We start from the raw sequence: 20,581 nt of genomic DNA, 5'->3' as shown, positions 1-20,581 counted from the left end.
AATTCCAAGGGTTTTAGGGGCTCAGTGCTAGGAACCCGGGGCAGAAACCAAATACACATTTCTTGTTACAGCAGTGTCACCCCTTCACTCTGCCTAATTTGGTGACTAGCTGCCGCATCAGATTATGCCTATTTAAGCCAAGCCCCGATCCCCATGGCCAACCTCCTCTCCTTCCCAGCCAGCCCACTTCCCAGGCATAATAACTCTTCTGCCCCTGGCTGGAGAGTTGTACTGAGGCTTTCATCCTCCTCCACATGCCGCCTGCCAGTGCTGCTGCCTGTCTTTTGAGGGCTGCTTGAGGTTCACTACCCCTTTCTCCATTACCTCTGCGACCTGGCTAATCCACATCCTCCCCGACCCATGCTCTTCAGCACCAGTGCCTGCCCTGCTCGGCACATGTCCTCATCCCTGCAGCCTCCACCCTGGTCTTCCTGACCCCCACTGCCTCCAGCACCGCTGGTTGAGGACCTGCTCTGGCTCTCTCTGCCCAGCTGGCTGGCCTGCCTCTGTTCCAACCTCCCCTGCCTGGCCTGGTGTTCTGGGCGCCTCCTCCGCTCACATCGCCGCTTCACCTGCTTTTGCTATCTGTGCTTTCCATGTCCTGCTCCTTCTCCCAGCTGGTGGTGCCTCCGAGAAGAGGACTGAGAACCACCTGTGACCCCCGCAATTTCACAGGCATGGTGGGAGCAAAGGCAGAGGGTGTGAGTTTAGTGGGCATATGCCACTCTTTCAAGAAGTTTTGCTACAAAAAGATGCAAAGGAAGTGAAGAGGGAAGGGGTTTGCAGGGTGGGAGAAATAACAGCATTTTTGTTGTTGGTTATTTTGACTGTTTTGAGCCAAAACATAACAAACAAGACAGAAGGAAGACCTGATGGAGCATGTCCTTGAGAAGACGAGAGTAACGGGGTTGGCCTGGTGGGAGATCAGCCTTCCTTATGGGGGTTATGGGGGTTCCTGTCCAGCAGCCTGGGGTTCTGGGGAAGGCAGGCCTGCAGCAGGTGTCAGGTGCTGGGGAGCAGGAGACATCTGTTACTTCACTGTCCTCAGTGGGGAGCCATGGCTGAGCATGAGAAAGGGCTTATAGGCTGAAGGCCAGGCAGGTGAGAATGGGCAGTGAGGAGGGGAGGATGAGCCAGGTAGAAAGAGTGGTTAGAAACACAGAGGGCCACACGGCCAACGGTCAGGGGATTAGCACACCAGCCAGACCCACCCACAGCGCTGCCCGTGCAGAGACGCTTGGCATCTGAATTTAACCTGGGTCTTGGTTTGACTGAGCCCAACGTGGAGAGAAGGGCCAGGGAGTCACAGAGGGGTGGTGGGCTATGTGCTGGTTTAGGGGCTAGGACATGGAGGGGTGAAAGCGGGAGGCAATCGCGTCCACTGGGCAGGGACCCGTGGCTGCTGACAAGGGGAGAGGTGGTTGCTACAGAGGAAGCTGCTCGGGATTCTGCAGTTCCCCAGGGAGAGAGGAGCCCGAGACTGGGGGGTGAGGGGATTGGAAGGGGCACCTGTGGATGTCCTGAGACTTCCCGGAAGTGGGACAAGATCAGTGACGGAGACAGAGGCAGCATCATCAGGGCCGAGAGGAGTGACAGTAACAGCGAGGTGAAGTGGGCGGCCCCGTCTGGCAGCACAGGGTTTGGAGCTGTCTTGTAGAGGGCAAGGGAACAGGATGCTTTGAGGTGGCAGCCAGGAGCAGGGATGGTTTTGACTGCAAATGGAAAAAGTGTGATGCAGAGTTTCAGGAGCCTTCATGTCTTCCTGGTCTGAAGACCTTTTTTATTGTTACCGGATCGAGGTGATTATCAGAATAGTTAATGGTGTGCTCCGTTCCTATTTCTCTAGTTTTTCTAAGGTCCAGGGACTGCAGGCATCATTGTTCCTTCTCCCTGGTGCCAATGACCAGTTAATTCCAACTTTGATGGACTCAGTGCAGGCCACATTGTTACGTGTAACTCTACACTGAGAATTATTTGAGAAAGTTAAACTCCTAAAAATGTTTCGTTTTTCCAAATGGTGGCCTCTGGGTCTGCCTTCACCTCTTTTGCAATGATCACTACTAGGATCTGCTTTCGGAAACGGCTGTGCAGAGCCGGGGCTTTCATCACAGCTTGGCTGCTTGGACAGGACTCATGATGGAGAACGGTCAGGTGTCCCGGGTTTCAGATGCCTGCATCCTCCCGTGGGTGGTGAGGGGCCTGCCTCCTTGATAGCTTTCCACTGCCAGGCTGGCACCCCCTCCCCTCACCCCCATCTCCTCCAGAGGAAGACCAACTTAATCAAATCTTATCACAAATCTATAGCTGCCTCCTGGAGAAAGCCTGCCTTCTGTCCCCCTCTTGTCCCTCCCTGTGTGGAGCCAGGCCCTTTGTCCAGGGCCCATGTGGCTCGGTGGATGGTCTTTCTAGGTCATCAGAGGAGATTAGCAAACACACATGTCCGCTGGCCTAAGGCCCAGTCTGCAGGCAGCCTTAGGAATAATCAGCGTGACTTGTCTCTATAGTTCAATGCCTATATCTGCCTCTCAGTTGGTATTGAACCTGGGGGAAAAAAAGATGGATTATTCATTGGAAACCTCAAAACCTCCACAGCTGAGCTTTCTTACAAATGCCTGTGTGGCCCCCGAGGTATCTTAGTGTTCACCTCCCTGTTTGCACACAGGAAGTCAGACACATTACTGGATTCCTGGTGAGTTTGACTTTTCATTCTGTCTTGAATCTCCCTCCCTTCCCCAACCCCATACCCTACCCTACTTCATTCCTTTTTCTTGGGTCTTCCTGATCTCAGCCCCTCCGCCTGTTCTCCACGTTGCCTGAAAAGTGAGTCTCCTGACACCCAGATCCCCCCATGGCCTCGTCTGCTCAGGTTTCTGAGGTCCCCAGTGACCATGCTCACACTGTGTCATCACGAGTGGTCTGGTCCACACCTCATCACTTGGCGTGCATGTAAATGTTTTAGCAAGTTAGCTCTTGCAATTATGGCCTGCTGAACCCCTCGCCCCTCACTCCCAGTGACCCTGGGCTGCACTCACGCATGCCGTGGGCCTTCAGACACCCAGGTCTCAGGACCTGAGGGGCTCCTGTGTGCTTTCCGCGAGGAACCGTCTTTCTGCTCACGACTCCATATCACATACCAACATCATGAAGTCCTCCCTAAATGCCCCAAGCCCACTCCGGCTCCCACTTTTCTGTCCGTGAAACGTCTGTAACTTCTAGAGTATCCTGAAGAAGCAAAGACTGTGTCCCTCCATTTTTGTATCCTCAGAACTTAGCCTGATACTCACAGTGAAATGAGTTCACTTAACGACACAGCAAACGAATGTGCAGGTACTTCTGCAGGGAGTGCTGTGGGGATGAGTGCCCTGGTTCTGTGGCTCAGCCCTGAGTTGGGGTCAGGAGGCAGGCGCTGGGAAGAGGATTTTGTGTCTTAGGAAGCACAGGAAGGCCTTTCTAGGATCCCGGAAAAAATGGAAAGTAGACCAATGTGAGCGTTAAAAGAACACATTTTATCTTTTAAATGTATGTACAAAGTACAATTGACTGTTTTGTATACAATTCTATGAGTTTTAACACATATAGATTAGTGTCACCACTAATTATAAGATTGTAGGGAACTGGGGGAAAAAAGGCGTGCATTAAGGAATGCTATGGCGTATTTGGGGGACAGAGAACAGGCTTGATGAGGACAGAGTCTATTTAAAAGAGACAGTGGGCACTGTGATTGGAGGGGAAGGCGGGGTGGGGTTTTAGAGGACCCCGAGTGCTGGGCTACAGGATTCAATAAAGTTATTAATGAGATTGTCCGCATTGTGGATTCAGAAATATTTATGTCATACCTTGAGGGGGGTGTGAGTAGATTGTGCTGATGATTGCATAACTCTGACTAGACTAAGAACCACTGAGTTGCACCCAGAATTTGCATTACTGAGTGCTTTACCAGTTAGGAAGGTTTCGCTTACTCCATACTTTAAATCTAAGGTGCCTTGACTGTAAGGCCTGCCAGTGTTTCCTGGGCCGCTCAGAGGAAGAACGCTGTGAGTGAGAACTACAGCCCTGTAAGACACGTCCTGTATTGTTGTTGAGATGGGAAAGTGCATCTTAAAACTGTTAGAGAGCCAAGAAGTGACTTTAAAGGGTGAGCTCTACCTAGAGGGAAAAGCAAATGCACTAATTGAAATCCAACACCCTGGGCTGGAGTCAATGAACCGTCAACCACCCGTGGGGCTTCCCTTCTTGGTGATGGATAAATAGCTGGGATTCCTTGAAGCTAGAAGCCGCGGGGACATTCTGTTCTGCTTAGCTTTGTCAACAACACAGTCTGCCTTAAAGGACTTGTAGGTAAATAGATTTGGAGAGTCTGAGCTAAAACCCATTAAATCAGATGAAGACACGAACGCAAGCACAGGCAATGTGTTTTAAAGCAAAGCTAATGTCCCTTCGGCCTTAACTGACACACTTGCCTGGCAGTCCTCACCCTCTGCAACCCAGGGCTCCTAGGAGAAGCTCATGGCAGAGAAAGTCCTCTGGCTTCTGCCACTGCCTCCGCAACTTACATGTACACATCAGTGTATATCCATGGGTATGAAATGGTCATTTTATGTCGCCATTAGCAGAGGAAAGCAGGAACTCTCTCAAACCCCACCCAAAATTCACTCTGACTATGGAGCAGTCCTGTTTATTTTGGAGGCCACTTAACCCTGGAGCAGCCCATAAGCTCCACTTAATCACCTTTTCTTTCATGATTTCTTTTAAAGAGACATCTTGGGTTCTGTCGGGGAACATTCGTGCTTCATTGAAAAACTCCATTTGAGGCCTGCTCACAGCCTGCCAGCTTATCTGCTTGCAGCCTTCATTGCTTAGGAGCTGTTTTACAGCTTCGTAAGTTGTAAAGAGCTGCTGGCGATGCAAACGCGCCTGTCTATGGGCAGGAAATGAATTCTGTCTGGTAGAGGGAATGCTCCCTACCTTGTAGGAAAGCCAACTTTTTTGTCCATTCGCAAGTTTATTTTAGTATTTCTCATCTATAAATGTGTTCTTCAGATTGTCCTTTGAACCAGTTATAGCATCTGAGTTAAGTAAAATGAATACACTGTGTTTATTTTATACCTGTATGAAAGCTATGTTTTTTGTTTTTTTGAGACAGACTCTCGCTCTGTCGCCCAGGCTGGAGTGCAATGGCGCGATCTCGGCTCACTGCAACCTCCTCCTCCCGGGTTCACGCCATTCTCCTGCCTCAGCCTCCCGAAAGTTATGATTGTTTTAAAAATTATCTTTTAACTGTTTTTAGCTAGAAACTCCTGGGTCAATATATAAATAGATGAGCCTGGTTATCTCTGATGTTCTCATTGAGATAACAACAAAAATAAAACAGCACAACGCCACCCAGCTATCGTTCCCCAACTTACGCCTGTCCCCTCCACATGTCCTGCATGCACTCCTGTTTCTGGGGTGTGTGCGTGCGTGCGTGTGTGTGTGTGTGTAAAGGTTTGCAGTGAAATTAGAATCATTGGTTTTTTGTTGGGGGTGGGGAGTTGTTTTGTTTTGAGACAGGGTCTCATTCTGTCGCCCAGGCTGGAGTGCGGTGTCACAATCACAGTTCACTGCAGCCTCAACCTCCCAGGCTCAAGTGATCCTCCCACCTCAGCCTCCCAAGTAGCAGGAACTATAGGCATGTGACACCATGGTGGGCTTGCTTATCTATCTATCTATCTATCTATCTATCTATCTATCTATCTATCTATCTATCTAGACAGGTCTCCCTATGTTGCCCAGGCTGGTCTCAAACTCCTGGACTTAAGCAGTCCAATTGCCTCAGCCTCCCAAAGTGCTGGGATTACAGCTGTTAGCCACTTAGCCCAGCTGAAATCAGAGTTTAGAGCACGTTGCTGTAAATTGCGATTACCAAGGGGATTGAAAAATCAATGAAAATAATGAACAGCAAGTTGACTTCAGAATCTGTGCCTTTGAGGCTTTTCCCCTTGATCTCCAGGTAACACATAGGCTCCCTGGCGAGAGCCAGTGGTGACACAGTGAGAACACCGTCTGCTGCATCTAATGTTTACAGCTTGTAATTCACAACTAACTTTTTAAAAAAGTACCAGTGCTGGGGAAATGGTGCTTTGCTGGATAGGAAAATTGGCCAAGATCAGAATTCTGAAGGCAATGTCACGGCACAAAGAAACTAGCTACTGAAATCACATCCTCAACATCCGAGAGGTTGACTTCCTTTTCTACTGCATTAGAAAAAGGTTTATTTACTGCTTATCCATACAGTAAGATAGAGATTTGATCTCATTTTTTGGTTAAGAACAACCATATCAAATTGTGTGTGTGTGTGTGTGTGTGTGTGTGTGTGTGTGTGTGCATTTTACAGAATTTTTAAAAATACACAGAGAACTCTTCACAGTTGTTAACTCTGGTAAATGGTGGGAGAGGCGGGGTGAGAACTGATCATAGTCTCAACGATGAACAAGATATTTTCAAAAATAGGTGGATTATTTAAAATTATTATTATTAGGATACTTTGGGCTTCTAGAAACAAAAACTTAACAAAAAAGTCACTTAAAGAATTTAGGTTTGTTTTTTTTTCTGACATAAAACAAAATAAAGGATGATTTCAGTTTGGTCCGTCAGTAACTTAGAAGTGTTCTTCAGGACCCAGAGCTTTCCGCCTTCCCACTGGGCCATTTTCAGCGTGTCCCATGGCCTCTGGGGGCTTCAGTGATCCAGGCATAATATTAGACATGACAGTGTCGAGCAAAGAGAAGTATTTCTGCTTATGCATCTGTTTATAATAGTGAGAAAAACTCCCTCAGAATCCCACCAGCGACTGATTCTCAGGTCGCACTGGCCAGGATTGAGGCCAGCTGTGCCATGCTTAGCTCAGTCATTTGCATTATCACTGTGATTAGCTTGGACCAATCCTGGGACTTCTCCTTGGGCTTGAACACATGGCCAGGTGGAGGTTGGTGCCCCCAGAAAAAGTCTTTGTTCTGCCAACAAAGAAGACACAGACAACAGTGTCTAACAGGAAAAGCCCCTTTTTACTTTATGCCCTTCCATAGTATTGCTTCAACAATCAAATACTCTATTTTATTTTATTTTTTGAGACAGAGTCCTACTGTGTCACCCTGGCTGGAGCACAGTGGTACCATCTCTGCTCACTGCAACCTCTGCCTCCTGGATTCAAGTGATTCTCCTGCCTCAGCCTCCTGAGTAGCTGGGATTACAGGCGCCCACCAAAATGCCCAGCTAGTTTTTGTATTTTTAGTAGAGATGGGCTTTCTCCATGTTGGTCAGACCAGTCTCGAACTCCTGACCTCAAGTGATCCACTCACCTCGGCCTCCCAAAGTGCTGGGATTATGCTGGGATTACAGGCGTGAGCTACCACGCCTGGCCTTTTTTTTCTTACATAGAGTTTTGCTCTTGTTGCCCAGGCTGGAGTGCAGTGGCACGGTCTCGGCTCACTGCAAGCTCCACCTCCCAGGTTCACACCATTCTCCTGCCTCAGCTTCCTGAGTAACTGGGACTACAGGCGCTTACCACCATGCCCGGCTAATTTTTTGTATTTTTAGTAGAGACGGGGTTTCACTGTGTTAGCCAGGATGATTTTGATCTCCTGACCTCATGATGCACCCACCTCAGCCTCCCAAAGTGCTGGGATTACAGGCATGAGCCACCACACCCGGTCCCACGCCTGGCTAATTTTTTGTATTTTTAGTAGAGACAGAGTTTCACTGTGTTAGCCAGGATGATCTTGATCTCCTGACCTTGTGGTCTGCCCACCTCAGCCTCCCAAAGTGCTGGGATTACAGGGATGAGCCACCACGCCCGGCCAAATACTTTCATAGTGAACTTTCTGAATGTGTGTGTGTCCTACTCTAAGACGAAAGATATTCTTTCTTGATCCCGTTTCCATGCAGCTTGGCCCCATGATTCTAGGGACCATGGCTTTTTCTTGCAGTGTGACTCACAATTTGCCAAAGCAAATCTCTTGTCTTGCATCAGCTCAGTCTCTTTGTCTGCAAATTAAATCAATAGCCCTTTTTACAGCCTATCTCCCAGGACGTACTGCTAAAAATACTCACAAAGTCACCATCCAGGAAGAATGATTTGCCCCTGCTGCCACTGTCTCCTGGAAGTCACATGAAAGTTGCTGAGGCTCGGTATATATTATGCTGTAAAATTCAACGCAAGGGAAGAGAAAAAGCAAATTCCTTGAGCAGATTTAAGTGTATTGGGTCTAATCCATTGATGCTGGAGCTATATTTTCACAGTAGGATCCTCTTTTGTTAAATATTAGAGTAGTATGAAAACCTAGCAGAAAAATAGTTCACTGTTTCTCTGATTTTGTGAGCGATGTGGGCTGTGGAACTTACTCTTTGCTGCTCTTCCCCCAACTCCACCCTACCCCTACCTCCAAGTTCAACCTTGTCTGCTGCCCCTGACTAAGATGACCCCAACCTCACTGCACCCCAGGTTATACTCCTCTGAGAACGCCCCTTCATCCCTCCCCCCACATACATCCCCTCAAATCTCTAATTTATGTGAACCATTCATTTCAGATATTGCAGGGAAAATATGCAAAACAAAATGTGGATGGCACATAACCCACAGCATCTCTCAGAGGGTGTTTATACTCAAAAAGAAGGCTTTACCAACCCATAGTTAGGAAAATGCGTGTTCAGAGTAACTGGGCCTTCCCGCAGGCCTCCGGGTCAGCCAGATGACCACACGTTGCCAGAAGGAGAAGCAGAGCAGCTTCACATCCCTGTTTCTGAAATGTTTCCCAACAGCTCGTTGAAACAACCTCGAGACACCTCTCTCCCGCAAACCTAGTGTGTTTTGGGAACGGCTCGAGGAATTCTCCTTCTGCATTGCCTCACTGTCCCTTTCCCCGTCCAAACCAGGGTATTGGATTTACAGCATTTCTTAGATTCTATAAAAGTCCTTTTCTGCCAAGAGCCTGGAGCACGCTGGATTGAACGACTCTCTTCCAGCACAGCCGGCATTTGCAGTGCATTAGAATCTTGCCGTCACTTGCACACGTCACCAAGTTACTTTAGCCGGAGTTCAGCCTAGCTACGGCTCTGCTCTGCTCTGCTAACAGTTGCTTTCCAATATTTTGTTTGAGGATTTGTAATAATTCAAAGGCCTACACTACTTTTTTTTTTTTTCTAATTTATGTCCTTGAGTTTTACTCATGGATACTTCAGAAAATGTCAGTTTTATGTCATTAATGTCATCATCTTCTCTGGGTTCTCAGAATTCGAAATTCACAGGAGCATGGCAGCCTTACATTCAGTCTATTCTTTTCCCAAAAAAGGAAGTAAACCGCAACAGTTCACCTACGCTGTGGAGACTGAAGTGGTCCCACCTCTGTAATTCTCTCTCTGTCTGCCCCACAGCTGTGCCGAAGGGAGTGCCACTTGTCTGCAGGGCTGTACCGCGGAACCCTCTTTGCCGACCAGCCAGTGATGTTTGTCTCGCCTGCCAGCAGCCCCCCAGTGGCCAAGCTCTGTGAACTAGTCCACCTGTGCGGAGGCCGGGTCAGCCAAGTCCCCCGCCAGGCCAGCATCGTCATCGGGCCCTACAGCGGAAAGAAGAAAGCAACAGTCAAGTATCTGTCCGAGAAATGGGTCTTAGGTAAGAACCTGGGCACAGAGACACTGTTGTGTGGTCCAGATCTATGAACAGGTTTCCAGGGAGGGCGGCGTCATGCTCACACCCCCCACGCTCACACCCCCTTCCACGCAGCTGGGGCACCTGGGTTGGTGTCCCAGCCTCCAACATCTGCCCTGGCAGCGTCATGTGGTCACCCTCGGCATTCCCGCTCCTTGCTGTCAGCAGAAGCACAGTTCACAAGGAAATGGGAACTCTAACTGGACTCCCCACTTGACTTTCCTGGCTCGTGTGAAAAACCCAGTCCACCCAAAGCCACCCCAAGCCACCCCTGTGGACGCAGGCTCTCCAGGCACCCACTTAGACCCTCCCTCCCCAGTGCCTCCTTGTCCTACTTCAAGAGTCCCTGGCAGCGCCCGGCGTTAGGGCCCAAGCCCCCGTCCCTGTCATCCCCTCTCCCAGGTACATCTCATGATCACTCCATCTGCTCATGTGCTCGAAGGGCGTTAAAGACGTAAAAGGACTCCATCTTTTATTTCACAAAGTGAGCACAGTGTGACCGTAATGTCCCGCTCTGGCATTCATGGAGTTGCGCCAGGTGCCGTGTGCAATTCTGGGGAGGAAGAGGTGGTAGGAGCTCAGCTGTGACCGGAGGAGGCTGGATCCACGCCATGCTCACACGCGGGCTCCAGGAGACTTGCAGGTGATCCCCGGAGAAGGGGGTTGAGGAAGAGTGTGAAGCAAGGATGGCCTGGGGAATGCGGAGGAGGCAGGGGCAGCATCTGTGCCACAACTTACGCACCCTGTGGTGGAGTCACGTGTGGCAGGACAAGCCTAGGGCTCCACTGTGGGTGAATCCCACATCCTCCTCCACAGGGTTGTGATAAACGTGTTAGTTTGCTTGGCCTGCCATCACAAAATACTACAGACTGGGTGGCTTCAACAACACACATGGTCTGTCAGTTCTGGAGGCTGGAGGTCTAAGAGGGGGTATCGGCAGCGTTGGTTTCTCCTGAGCTTGCAGACGGCTGCCTTCTTCCTGCAACCTCACGTGGCCTTTCCTCCGTGCACACACATCTCTGGTGTCTCCGTGTGTGTCCGAATTTTCTCTTCTCTAAGGATACCAATCAGATTGGATTAGGGCTCACCCAGTGGCATAGTTTTATTTGCTTTTATTTATTTTTTTGAGACAGTGTCTCGCTGTGTCACCCAGGCTGGAGTGCAGTAGCACGATCACGGCTCACTGCAGCCTCAACCTCTCTGGCTTAAGCTGGAACTACAGGTACATGCCACCACGCCCAGCCTTTTGTGTGTGTGTGTGTGTGTGTGTGTGTGTGTGTGTGTGTGTGTGTGTGTGTGTGTGTAGAGATGGGGTTTCCCTGTGTTGCCCAGGATGGTCTCAAACTCTGGGGCCTAAGCGATCCTCCTGCTTTGGCCTCCCAAAATGCTGGGATTGCAGGTGTGAGCCACTGCACCCGGCCCCAGTGGCATCATTTTAACTTGTCTTATTCAAGGCACCATCTCCAAATAGTCTCATCCTGAGTTACTGAGGGTTAAGACATCGACATATGAATTTTGGCCAGACACAATTCAGCCCATAACAGTGAATCACTCCAGTTTCAGCACCTGGGGCCAAGATCCTTACCTGGCTTTAGAGGTGCATCCTCTCTCTCTCTCTCTCTCTCTCTCTCTCTCTCTCTCTCTCTCTCTCTCTCTCTGCCATTCTCTCATTCTTTTTCTCTCTCTTTGCTTCCATCTCTTTCCATGTTTCTTATTCAGTCTCCTTTTTTAGTACTTCAGCTTGTCTCTAAATCCTGAACTTCTGGCTTTTCTCACCCCCTGCTAAACATTATCCTTTAATAGACAAGTAGATACTGTGTTTGTCCAAGTTACATTCATAGTTAACTATGGACATTTTACAAACATCTCTTACATGATTGATGCTCATCCTTTCATATATTTTAAAAGCATGGCAATCAAAAGTAATTTTTTACTCTGGCACAGAGTAATTCATCTTTTGCCTGGAAACTAACTTCCAAAAACAAAAACTATGATTTTAGCTACAGTCCAAAAGCTAAGAGGCTGTTTACTGTTTTCTAAATGCCAAGAACATAACCTTCAAAACATCCTATGTTCTGAAACAGAGGTTGTTGTTTTGTTTTTTTGGAAAAGTGTATTATCAAAATTCCACTGACTGCAGAACAGAACTGGGCCTGAAGGCGTCTGGCCAGCTGACAGAACTGTGCACACGATTGATATCCACGGTGCCTACCAACAGGCAGTCTTTTTGGAGTTTGGAAAGCATGTGCCGTGCAGGGCCTGAGCCTGCCTCTGTTTCCAGGTTGGGTGGCTCTGACGGCTCCTTCCTGTGGCTCCTGCATCCTTGTGTGGAGTCACGCTTGCTCGGCGGCTGCTCACTTCCTCCGGTTGTTTTGCCGCTGGGCTCTCCCGCCCGTGGGTTTTCAGGAGGTGAATGTCTATCTGCTTAACCCCAAGGCTTCGTTCCCACAAAGCCCTTCAGAGTTCTCTGACTTCCAGGGCTGGGCCACAGGCCCCAGCCTCTTTTTCTTTCCTCCTGTAACGTGTGTCCTGTTTCTGATTTCTCACCAATTATGCCATCTGCGTGTGCCCTTGGTAACATCTGGGTATTGTGTGTGCTGCAGCCTTCACCCATGTGAGACGAGTCCCCTCACTCGCCGGCCACTGGACCCCAGTGTAGTGGGCGTCTCCAGTACCAGGCTCTCCAGCCCACACTCTCTGGGATGTAAGATCACATAGTTTGCAAGTATTTATTGGCTTGTTATTTTTCTTTTTGTGAATTGAATTCCAATCCAGTAGCTGCAGCTATGTACAAATAAAGGAGGGTTTATTTTTCTGTCCGTACATACTTCTGGCCTTTCTCACCCTCCGCTAAACATTATCCTTTAACAGACAAATAGATTTTTTTGTATTTTTCTCTTTGTGAATTGAATTCCAATCCAGTAGCTGCAACTATGTACAAATAAAGGAAGGTTTATTTTTCTGTCCATACATACACTTGTAAACCTACGGAACACACGGTCCAGGGCATTGCATTTCCTGCCTCATCCAGGTCCAGGTTGGCCATTTGCTTATTCTCTAACCAGAAGCAAATCACATACTTTTTTTTTTTTTTTTTTTTTTTTTTCTGAGATGGAGTCTCGTTCTGTCACCAGGCTGGAGTGTGCAGTGGCGAGATCTCAACTCACTGCAACCTCCACCTCCTGGATTCAAGTGATTCTCTTGCCTCAGCCTTCCCAGTAGCTGGCACCTGCCACCATGCCTAGGTAATTTTTGTATTTTTAGTAGAGATGAGGTTTCACCATGTTTGCCAGGCTGGTCTCAAACTCCCAACCTCAAGTGATCCTCCTGCCTCAGCCTCCCAAAGTGCTGGGATTACAGGCATGAGCCACTGTGCCTAGCTGAAATCACCTATTTTCTGTGGAATGCATTTACTTCATATATAAAACAGAGTGATAATCTCCACCTTGCTTATCCCACATGTTGGTTAAAGGAGAAAACACAGAGAGTGCAAATGCCCTGTGGCAGACATAGGCTTGTTAAGTATGGCAGATAGACAGTATCCATGGATGTGTCCTCATCATCCCTTCAACAAAGCACATTGTGTCTTTTGGAGACTTTTTTTCCTCCCATTAATTTCCATTATAACAAATGCTTCTCTGGACAATATGTCATTCTCAAAATATCGCAATATTGAAAAACTAGGAATATATCAAACCATTTTAAAGCATCAAATTGAAAGAAAAAGTTATTTTGTTTAAATTAAATTATGAAAAGACAATACTCCAAAGAAATCAATTAAATTTATTCAAACTGGAATATCAGCCGCCGCGTAAGATGCCGCGTAAGATGCCGCGTGAGCCGCCGCGTGAGCCGCCGCGTGAGCCGCCGCGTGAGCCGCCGCGTGAGCCGCCGCGTGAGACGCCGCGTGAGACGCCGCGTAAGCCGCTGTGTAAGATGCCGTGTAAGATGCCGTGTAAGATGCCGTGTAAGATGCCGTGTAAGCCGCTGTGTAAGATGCCGTGTAAGATGCCGTGTAAGATGCCGTGTAAGATGCTGTGTAAGATGGGGCCCCTGGGCAGCTAAGAGGAGTGTGAGCTGGGCATGGCGGCCCATGCCTGTTGTCCTAGCGACATGGGAGCTTGGCTTGAGCCCAGAAGTTCTAGGCTGCGGTGAGCTATGATCCCACCACTGTACTCCAGCCTAGGCGACAGCGCAAGACCCCATCTCTAAAAAGGAGAAAAAAAAAGAATCATTTTTCAGTACCTTCATATTCTTTCTGTATCTTACAGTCTTGTTTTGGAGATGCCATAAAGTCACGGGGGTGGAGAACCAGGAGTCTTTTTTTAGCCACTAGGCACCTCTCTGAGAAGTTTCTTTTCTTTTCCTTTCTTTATTATTATTAGTTTTTTTTGGCCAGAGGAGTGAAAGGAAGGTAGGCACTAAAACCACAGCTCTTCCCCTGGGACTGCAGCATCCTAGCACCACCGTCCTCCCGCAAGCCTTTTGTTCCTGCGTGGTCTGTATCTCAAGACCAACAACTCCGTATCTACAAACATAAAAATTGTTAGTGATTATTTTACTTGTAAGAATTTCTTTTGACCTCAGCTCTGAGGTGACCCTCAGCTCGCCCACCACCCCAGCTGCCCCACCTTGCTGGCATAGAACAGGGGCTGGAGGTGTGAAGTCACCAAGCAGGGCTCAGCATACAAAATGTAAGCCACGCCTCACTCACTTGCTCCCTGGAGAATTTCATCTGCGCCGCATTGCCTAATAACGGGGTTATCGGAAAGGTCATGATTACGTTCCCTATTCATTCCCTGGAGTCTTTTTTCCCTGAAACTGTATTGTACTTGGGCCAAGATTCTTGATGAATCATTCAACCAGAAGGAGAAATGGGGTTGTTGTTGGTTGTTTTTTTTTTTTTCTTTTTGAGAGAGAGCACATTTGTGGGTGGTTGAATATGGAAAAAAATAAACAGGAAAACAAAAATGAAATTCCTGGCCCTAGGAAATAAAATGTTACCTTTACCTGATATTGGTAACATATTATATTTGAAAGCATTTGCTAATGATTGCATTTTCCCCCCAACACTCCCATGACATATAATTCCCATTTTACAAGTCACGAAACGAAGACCCTGGGGCCTGAAGGAACTCGGCTGGGGTGAGGATGTTAGCCCTTGGGTGGGGCTCTGCGCCCCGGCACGGTCCTCAAGGGTCTGTGACATTTGTGCTGTGGTCAGCTCTGTGCACTCTTCCCTCCCTGCTGCTGTTATCACGAAAGGCTGGCTTGGCCTTTCTCATAGGCGTATTTCCACTCTCAGGCGCCCTTTTATTGTCTGGGCTCCATTCAAGTGATAAGACATACATTTATGCTATTGTGGGAACATAATGTAATATTCTCAACAGCACTGCCAAAAAAAAAAAAAAAAAGTTTAGCCTCCGCATGATTTCCTTATAACTTATAAAGAAAATTTGGTTTGAACATGTCCCCATGTCAATGTTTTCAGGAAAAAGATCCGATAGCATGCAGGCCTTCTCATGCTGACCTGGCTCATTCATCGTTTCCCCTAACAACTGACCAGAAAAATGCACGATGCTCCCATGGGGCCACTCGGGAGGCCTCAGGCCGTCAGGCTTCCTGATTCAGTAGATACATGAGGCTTGATCAGAGTCACCACAGTCCACATTTCCATTGCCTCAATAAGGAACCAGTCGCAGAGAGGGAAGGCCGTCTGCAGAAGTTGTGGCAAGTGGCAGAGAGGACGGTGAGGATGGGGACTGCCCCTTTCCAGCCCCTCTCCTCCAAGGACAGCCTCATTTTATCCCCACCCAGGTTTCCACACCCAGGAGCTCAGCAACCAATCAGAAAATGTTTGTAGATTTCGAAGACACAATTCAGACAATATGAAGAATTATTTTTCCTTTTAGTTGTTCTCAAAACAGATGAACTCTACCAGGATATAAATGAATGAGAACTAAAACTGGTAGAATTTGGTAATGTCAACATCTGATATGTTTAGGCTTTTAAATATGTATATACAGCCAGGCGCAGTGGCCCATGCCTGTAATCTCAGCACTTTAGGAGGCCAAGGCAGGTGGGTCGTTTGAGCCCAGCAGTTCAAGTCCAGCCTGGGCAACATGGTAAAATCTCGTCTATACAAAAAAATTACAATAATTAGTGGGTATGCTGGTGCAAGCCTATAGTTCCAGCTACATGGGAGGCTAAGGTGGAGGATCACCTGAGCTCAGGGAGGTCAGTGCTACAGTGGGCTGTGATCACACCACTGCATTCCAGCCTGTGCAACAGAGTGAGACTCTGTCTCAAAAAAGATATATATATATATATATAACTATATATATATATAGTTTAAAAATTAACTGCTAGCTCCTAAAACAGTATTTCACCATTAGCTTTGGAAAGGTTTGCCCAGAAAATGAATTTCTAAGCACTCCCTTTATTGCATTTATTGGTCAAACTAATGGTCCTAGATGGTTATCTTTGAAATTTCCTAAACTTTTGGGTCCCTGTCGTTAAACTTATGCCAACAGAACTCAACTCACTGGATGTGAATTGTATCAGAGATGTAAAGGTTTAAAAGCATAGGCCGGGTGTGGTGGCTCATGCCTGTAATCTCAGCACTTTGGGAGGCCCAGGCAGGTTGATCACCTGAGGTCAGGAGTTCAGACCAGCCTGGCCGACATGGTGAAACCCCCGTCTCTACTAAAAATACAAAATTAGCCGGGCCTGATGGTGTGTGCCTGCAGTCTCAGCTACTCAGGAGGCTGAGACAGGAGAATTGCTTGAACCTGTGAGGCAGAGGTTGCAGTGAGCTGAGATTGCACCACTGCTCTCCAGCCAGGGCAATAAGAGCAAAACTCCATCTTGAAAAAAAAAAAAAGTTTAAAAGTATATTAAAAGCAGACAAAAAAATAATAGTAAAAACCTAGAACACAGAAGTCAGCTGTCTATTCAATTCAGAATAAGAAATATTGTAGACAAGGCAACATTTTATATCCATTAGAAATGTGGTTGGTTTGAGAACTGAAACCAGCCATGCATATGCTGCTCCAAGCATTTTGGTTGTGGCAGGAAACTTTGAAGACTATTTTGCTGTACGAATTCACAAAGCCCCCCGCAAACACTCCCATGCTTAGGGGTGAATGCTCAAGTGTGTCACAGCTGCCTTGCAGCTCTGAGGATCAGAAAGGTTAATGGACATAAAAGAAACTTCAAAGCTCAACCTCCTAATGGGAAGCTGCCCTTGGTTTTAGGCTGTCTTTGCTTATTGACCGACTTAATTCATGCTTTGGGTTATGACTGTAGGAGAGATTTTTCTTGTGTCTTTGGAGCATGCTGAACTTGTGTTCCTTTTTGTTATTGCACATTAGGCAGTCAGTGTTGAACCTAAAGTGACCTAAAGTGGCCGAGCTCATGTTATGGGCTGAATTTTGTCTCCCCAGAATTCATACATTGAAGCCTTCCCAGTCCTTAGAACATGATTGTAGCTGGAGCTAGGGCCCTTAACGACGTAAATAAGGTAACATGAGGTCATAAGGGCAAGGCCCTAATCCAATATGACTGGTGTCCTTATATGAAGAGGAGGAGGCCAGGCGTGGTGGCTCATGCCTATAATCCCAGCACTTTGGGAGGCCAAGGCTAGCAGATCACTTGAGGTCAGGAGTGTGGGACCAGTGTGTCAACATGGTGAAACCCTGTCTCTACTAAAAATACAAAATTAGTTGGGCATGGTTGTGGGCGCCTGCAGTCCCAGCTACTCCGGAGGCTGAGACAGGAGAATCCCTACATGAGAGGCGGAGGTTGCGGTGAGCCACGATCCCACCACTGCACTCCAGCCTGTGCAACAGAGCAAAACTCCATCTCAAAAAAAAAAAAAGAAAGAAAGGAAGACAAACACCAAAGATACATTTGCACAGAGAAGAGTCCAAGTGAGGACACAGGGAGAAGGTGGCCATCTGCAACCTGAGGGGTCTCTCAGGAAGCCTCAGGAGAAACTAACCCCGTGACACCTTGGTCTTGGACTTCCTGCCCTCCGAACGGTGACAAAATAAATGTCTGCTGTTGAAGTCACCCACCCTGAGGCATTTTGTTATGGTAGCCTAAGCAAACTGGTTCAGCCCAAAACGAATTCTGACATCACCTGTGGAAATCTGCCTTTAGACAGCAGGAAACTGAGGGCCTCTAAGTTTCTAGGTGAATTAACAAAAGACCCAGAATCCCATCCCCAGCCCCTGATTTTCAGTTCAGAATCTTCCTTGGTAAGAGGCAGAAACTTATCCTGGGCCCAACAAGTGGAAAACTCTTTTTCATTTTCACAGCCGCTAACTGTCGTGGTTCCCAGACTGTATACCACAGAACCTGGTGTTCCACAAACTTCCCCAGTTTGGAGCAAGAGAAAAAAGTAGTTGGATGAAATGATCTCAGTTTACTTTTTAATCAATTTTTCTTAAATGTTGGTGCTTGAAAATAAATGGATGGCAGTAAAGTACTCCTGAAGGACATAGGAGGAAAGAAATAAAGGAGACAATACTAAATGTGAGCAAAATGGCAGCAGGGCAAAAAAGAGGCTCAGCAATCGCAAAAAAACTGAGGTCTTTGGCGGGGAAAAAACTTATAAATAGTAAAAATCCTGACAATGTTGAAAAAGAAAGGAAGCGAGAGGGTTCCATGAGAAATACTAAGAATGAAATTGGAGCTGTCACTGCAGCTATAGTAAGGATATTTTAAAATCATAAGAGAGCATGATGAACAATTTAATACCAATAAATTTGAAAACAGGTAAGATGGATAATTTTTAGAAAAATGTTACCAAAATGGATTCAAGAAACAGAAAATCTAAAGTTCAACCACTAAAAATATTAAATAGGTAAAATATGTACATCAGCTGGGTGCAGTGGCTCATGCCTGTAATCCCAACACTTTGGGAGGCCAAAGTGGACAGATCACTTGGGGTCAGGAACTGGAGACCAGCCTGACCAACACAGTGAAATGCTGTCTCTACTGAAGATACAAAGTTAGCCAGGCATGGTGGTGCATGCCTGTGATCCCAGCTACTTGGGAGGCTGAGGCAGGAGAATCACTTGAACCCGGGAGGCAGAGATTGCAGTGAGCTAAGATTGTGCCATTGCACTCCAGCCTGGGCAACAAGAGCAAAACTCTGTCTCAAAAGAAAAAAAAAAATCAATTATGTATCAACAAAAAAAGAAAATTTTAAAAAGTAACAATTTAAGAAAGTCAAATAGGCAATCAAAAGTATTCCTCTCACCAGCCACTAAAAAGGCACCTGCACATGGGAATGGTAGCAAAATGACAGACGAGGAAACTCTAAGCTCTCATCCACCACATGAACCACTAAAACCAGGCAGAAGCTGTCTGCAGTGACATTGCAGGTACTCTGAACAACCACCAAATGCATACAGCAACCAGCAAATACAGCAAATGCCTGATCGAGGAAAAGCTATCTTCAAGTCCGCAGGAAAGTTTTGTGGCATGTGATGGCAACCCAGTTCCCAGTTCCCTTCCTCAAGCTGCAGGGAGCAGACTGGACATTATTTGTTCTAGTCTGGCTGGTTCATACCTGAAGGATTGATCCTCCTCTCTGTCTCACATAACATGCAAGGTGGGCAAGAAAAAGAGGTGGGCATGGCTCATGAAAGCCACAGAGAGGCAATTAGGGTAGAAATAGATAAATTGAACTATATACACATTAAAGACTTCAGTGCATCAAAGGATGTAGTCAACAGAGTGAAAAGCAATCTATGGAATCGGAGAAAATATTTGCAAATAACGGGTTAATCTTCAGAATATATAAAGAACTGCAAGTCAACAACAAAAAAACAACCCGATTTCAAAGTGAGCAAAGAACTTGAATAAACATTTCTTCAAAAAAGAGGATATAAAAGAAGATATAAATAGGTACATGAAAAGATGGTTAACATTACTAATCATTAGGAAAATTACTAATCATTAGGAAAATGCAAATCAAACCCACAATGAGATAGCACCTCAGCACCTCACACCCATTATGATTGCTACTATTAAAAACAAAACAAAACAAACAAAAACAAACACCACAGAAAATAACAAGTGTTGGTAAGGATGTGGAAAGTTGGAGCCCCTGTGTCCTCATGTAGTGTTGGGAATGTAAGATACTATAGCCACAATAGAAGACAGTGTGGCAGTTCATCAAAAAATGAAAAATAGAATTACTATATGATCCAAGAATTCCCCTTCTGGGTATATATCAAAAACAAATTGAAAGCAGGATCTCAAAACAGTATTTGTACATCCACATTTATAGCAGCATTGTTCACAACAGCCAAAAGGCAGAAGCCCGAGTGTTCATCAGTGGATGCATCATAAACAAAATGTGGTCTATCCATACGGTGGAATATTATTCACCCTTAAAAAGGAAGGAGATTCTGATACATGTAACACTGTGGATGAACTTTGAAAACATCATGTTGCGTGAAATAAGCCAGAAACAAAAGGACAAATATCATATGACTACACTTATAAGAACTTAGAATAGACAAAGTCACAGAGACAAAGTATAGTTGAGTTACCAAGGGTGGAGTAGGCAGGAAGGGAGTGGATAATTATTGTTTAATGGCTACAGATTCAGTTTTGGATAATGAGAACATTCTAGAAATTGATAATAATAGTGATGATGGCTGCACAGCATTGCTAATGCACTTCATGCCACTGAAGTGGACACTTCAAAATAGCTAATATAGTAAATTTTATGTTATGTCTATCAAACTTTTAAAGGCACCCTTCACAGATAGTTTTAGTAGTAAGTTTTACCAAACATTATAAGTTTTGCAGGAAAAAAATAGGAATCTATTCCCCTCATTTTACAAGGCTAGCATGATCTTGACCTAATACTGGTTTAAA

At 46.5% G+C, this 20,581-nt stretch overlaps 1 protein-coding gene, 1 long non-coding RNA gene and 1 pseudogene across 3 annotated transcripts in view; 1 reads left to right on the top strand and 2 right to left on the bottom strand.

Moving 5' to 3' along the window:
• Nucleotides 1-20,581, top strand: part of MCPH1 (microcephalin 1) — a 240,709-nt gene that overhangs the window by 208,311 nt on the left and 11,817 nt on the right. Inside the window, exon 13 of the mRNA XM_010381383.2 lies at nucleotides 9,409-9,646. Coding sequence (XP_010379685.2) covers nucleotides 9,409-9,646 — 238 coding nt within the window. The remainder of the gene's footprint in view (nucleotides 1-9,408; nucleotides 9,647-20,581) is intronic.
• LOC115899629 lies at nucleotides 3,488-5,701 on the bottom strand (annotated as a pseudogene). The gene has a single exon (XR_004059252.1). The product of XR_004059252.1 is annotated as an uncharacterized LOC115899629 (transcript).
• Nucleotides 5,762-15,767, bottom strand: LOC115899630. Its single transcript, XR_004059253.1, has 3 exons — nucleotides 13,928-15,767; nucleotides 8,089-9,590; nucleotides 5,762-6,992 (listed from the first exon to the last, which is right to left on the bottom strand). It is a non-coding gene; the product is annotated as an uncharacterized LOC115899630 (long non-coding RNA).

The sequence above is a fragment of the Rhinopithecus roxellana genome, chromosome 9, assembly GCF_007565055.1.
Source record: "Rhinopithecus roxellana isolate Shanxi Qingling chromosome 9, ASM756505v1, whole genome shotgun sequence".
Taxonomy (NCBI): domain Eukaryota; kingdom Metazoa; phylum Chordata; class Mammalia; order Primates; family Cercopithecidae; genus Rhinopithecus; species Rhinopithecus roxellana.
The sequence above is the reverse complement of the archived record's forward strand: the minus strand, read 5'-3'. Positions and strand labels throughout refer to the sequence as shown.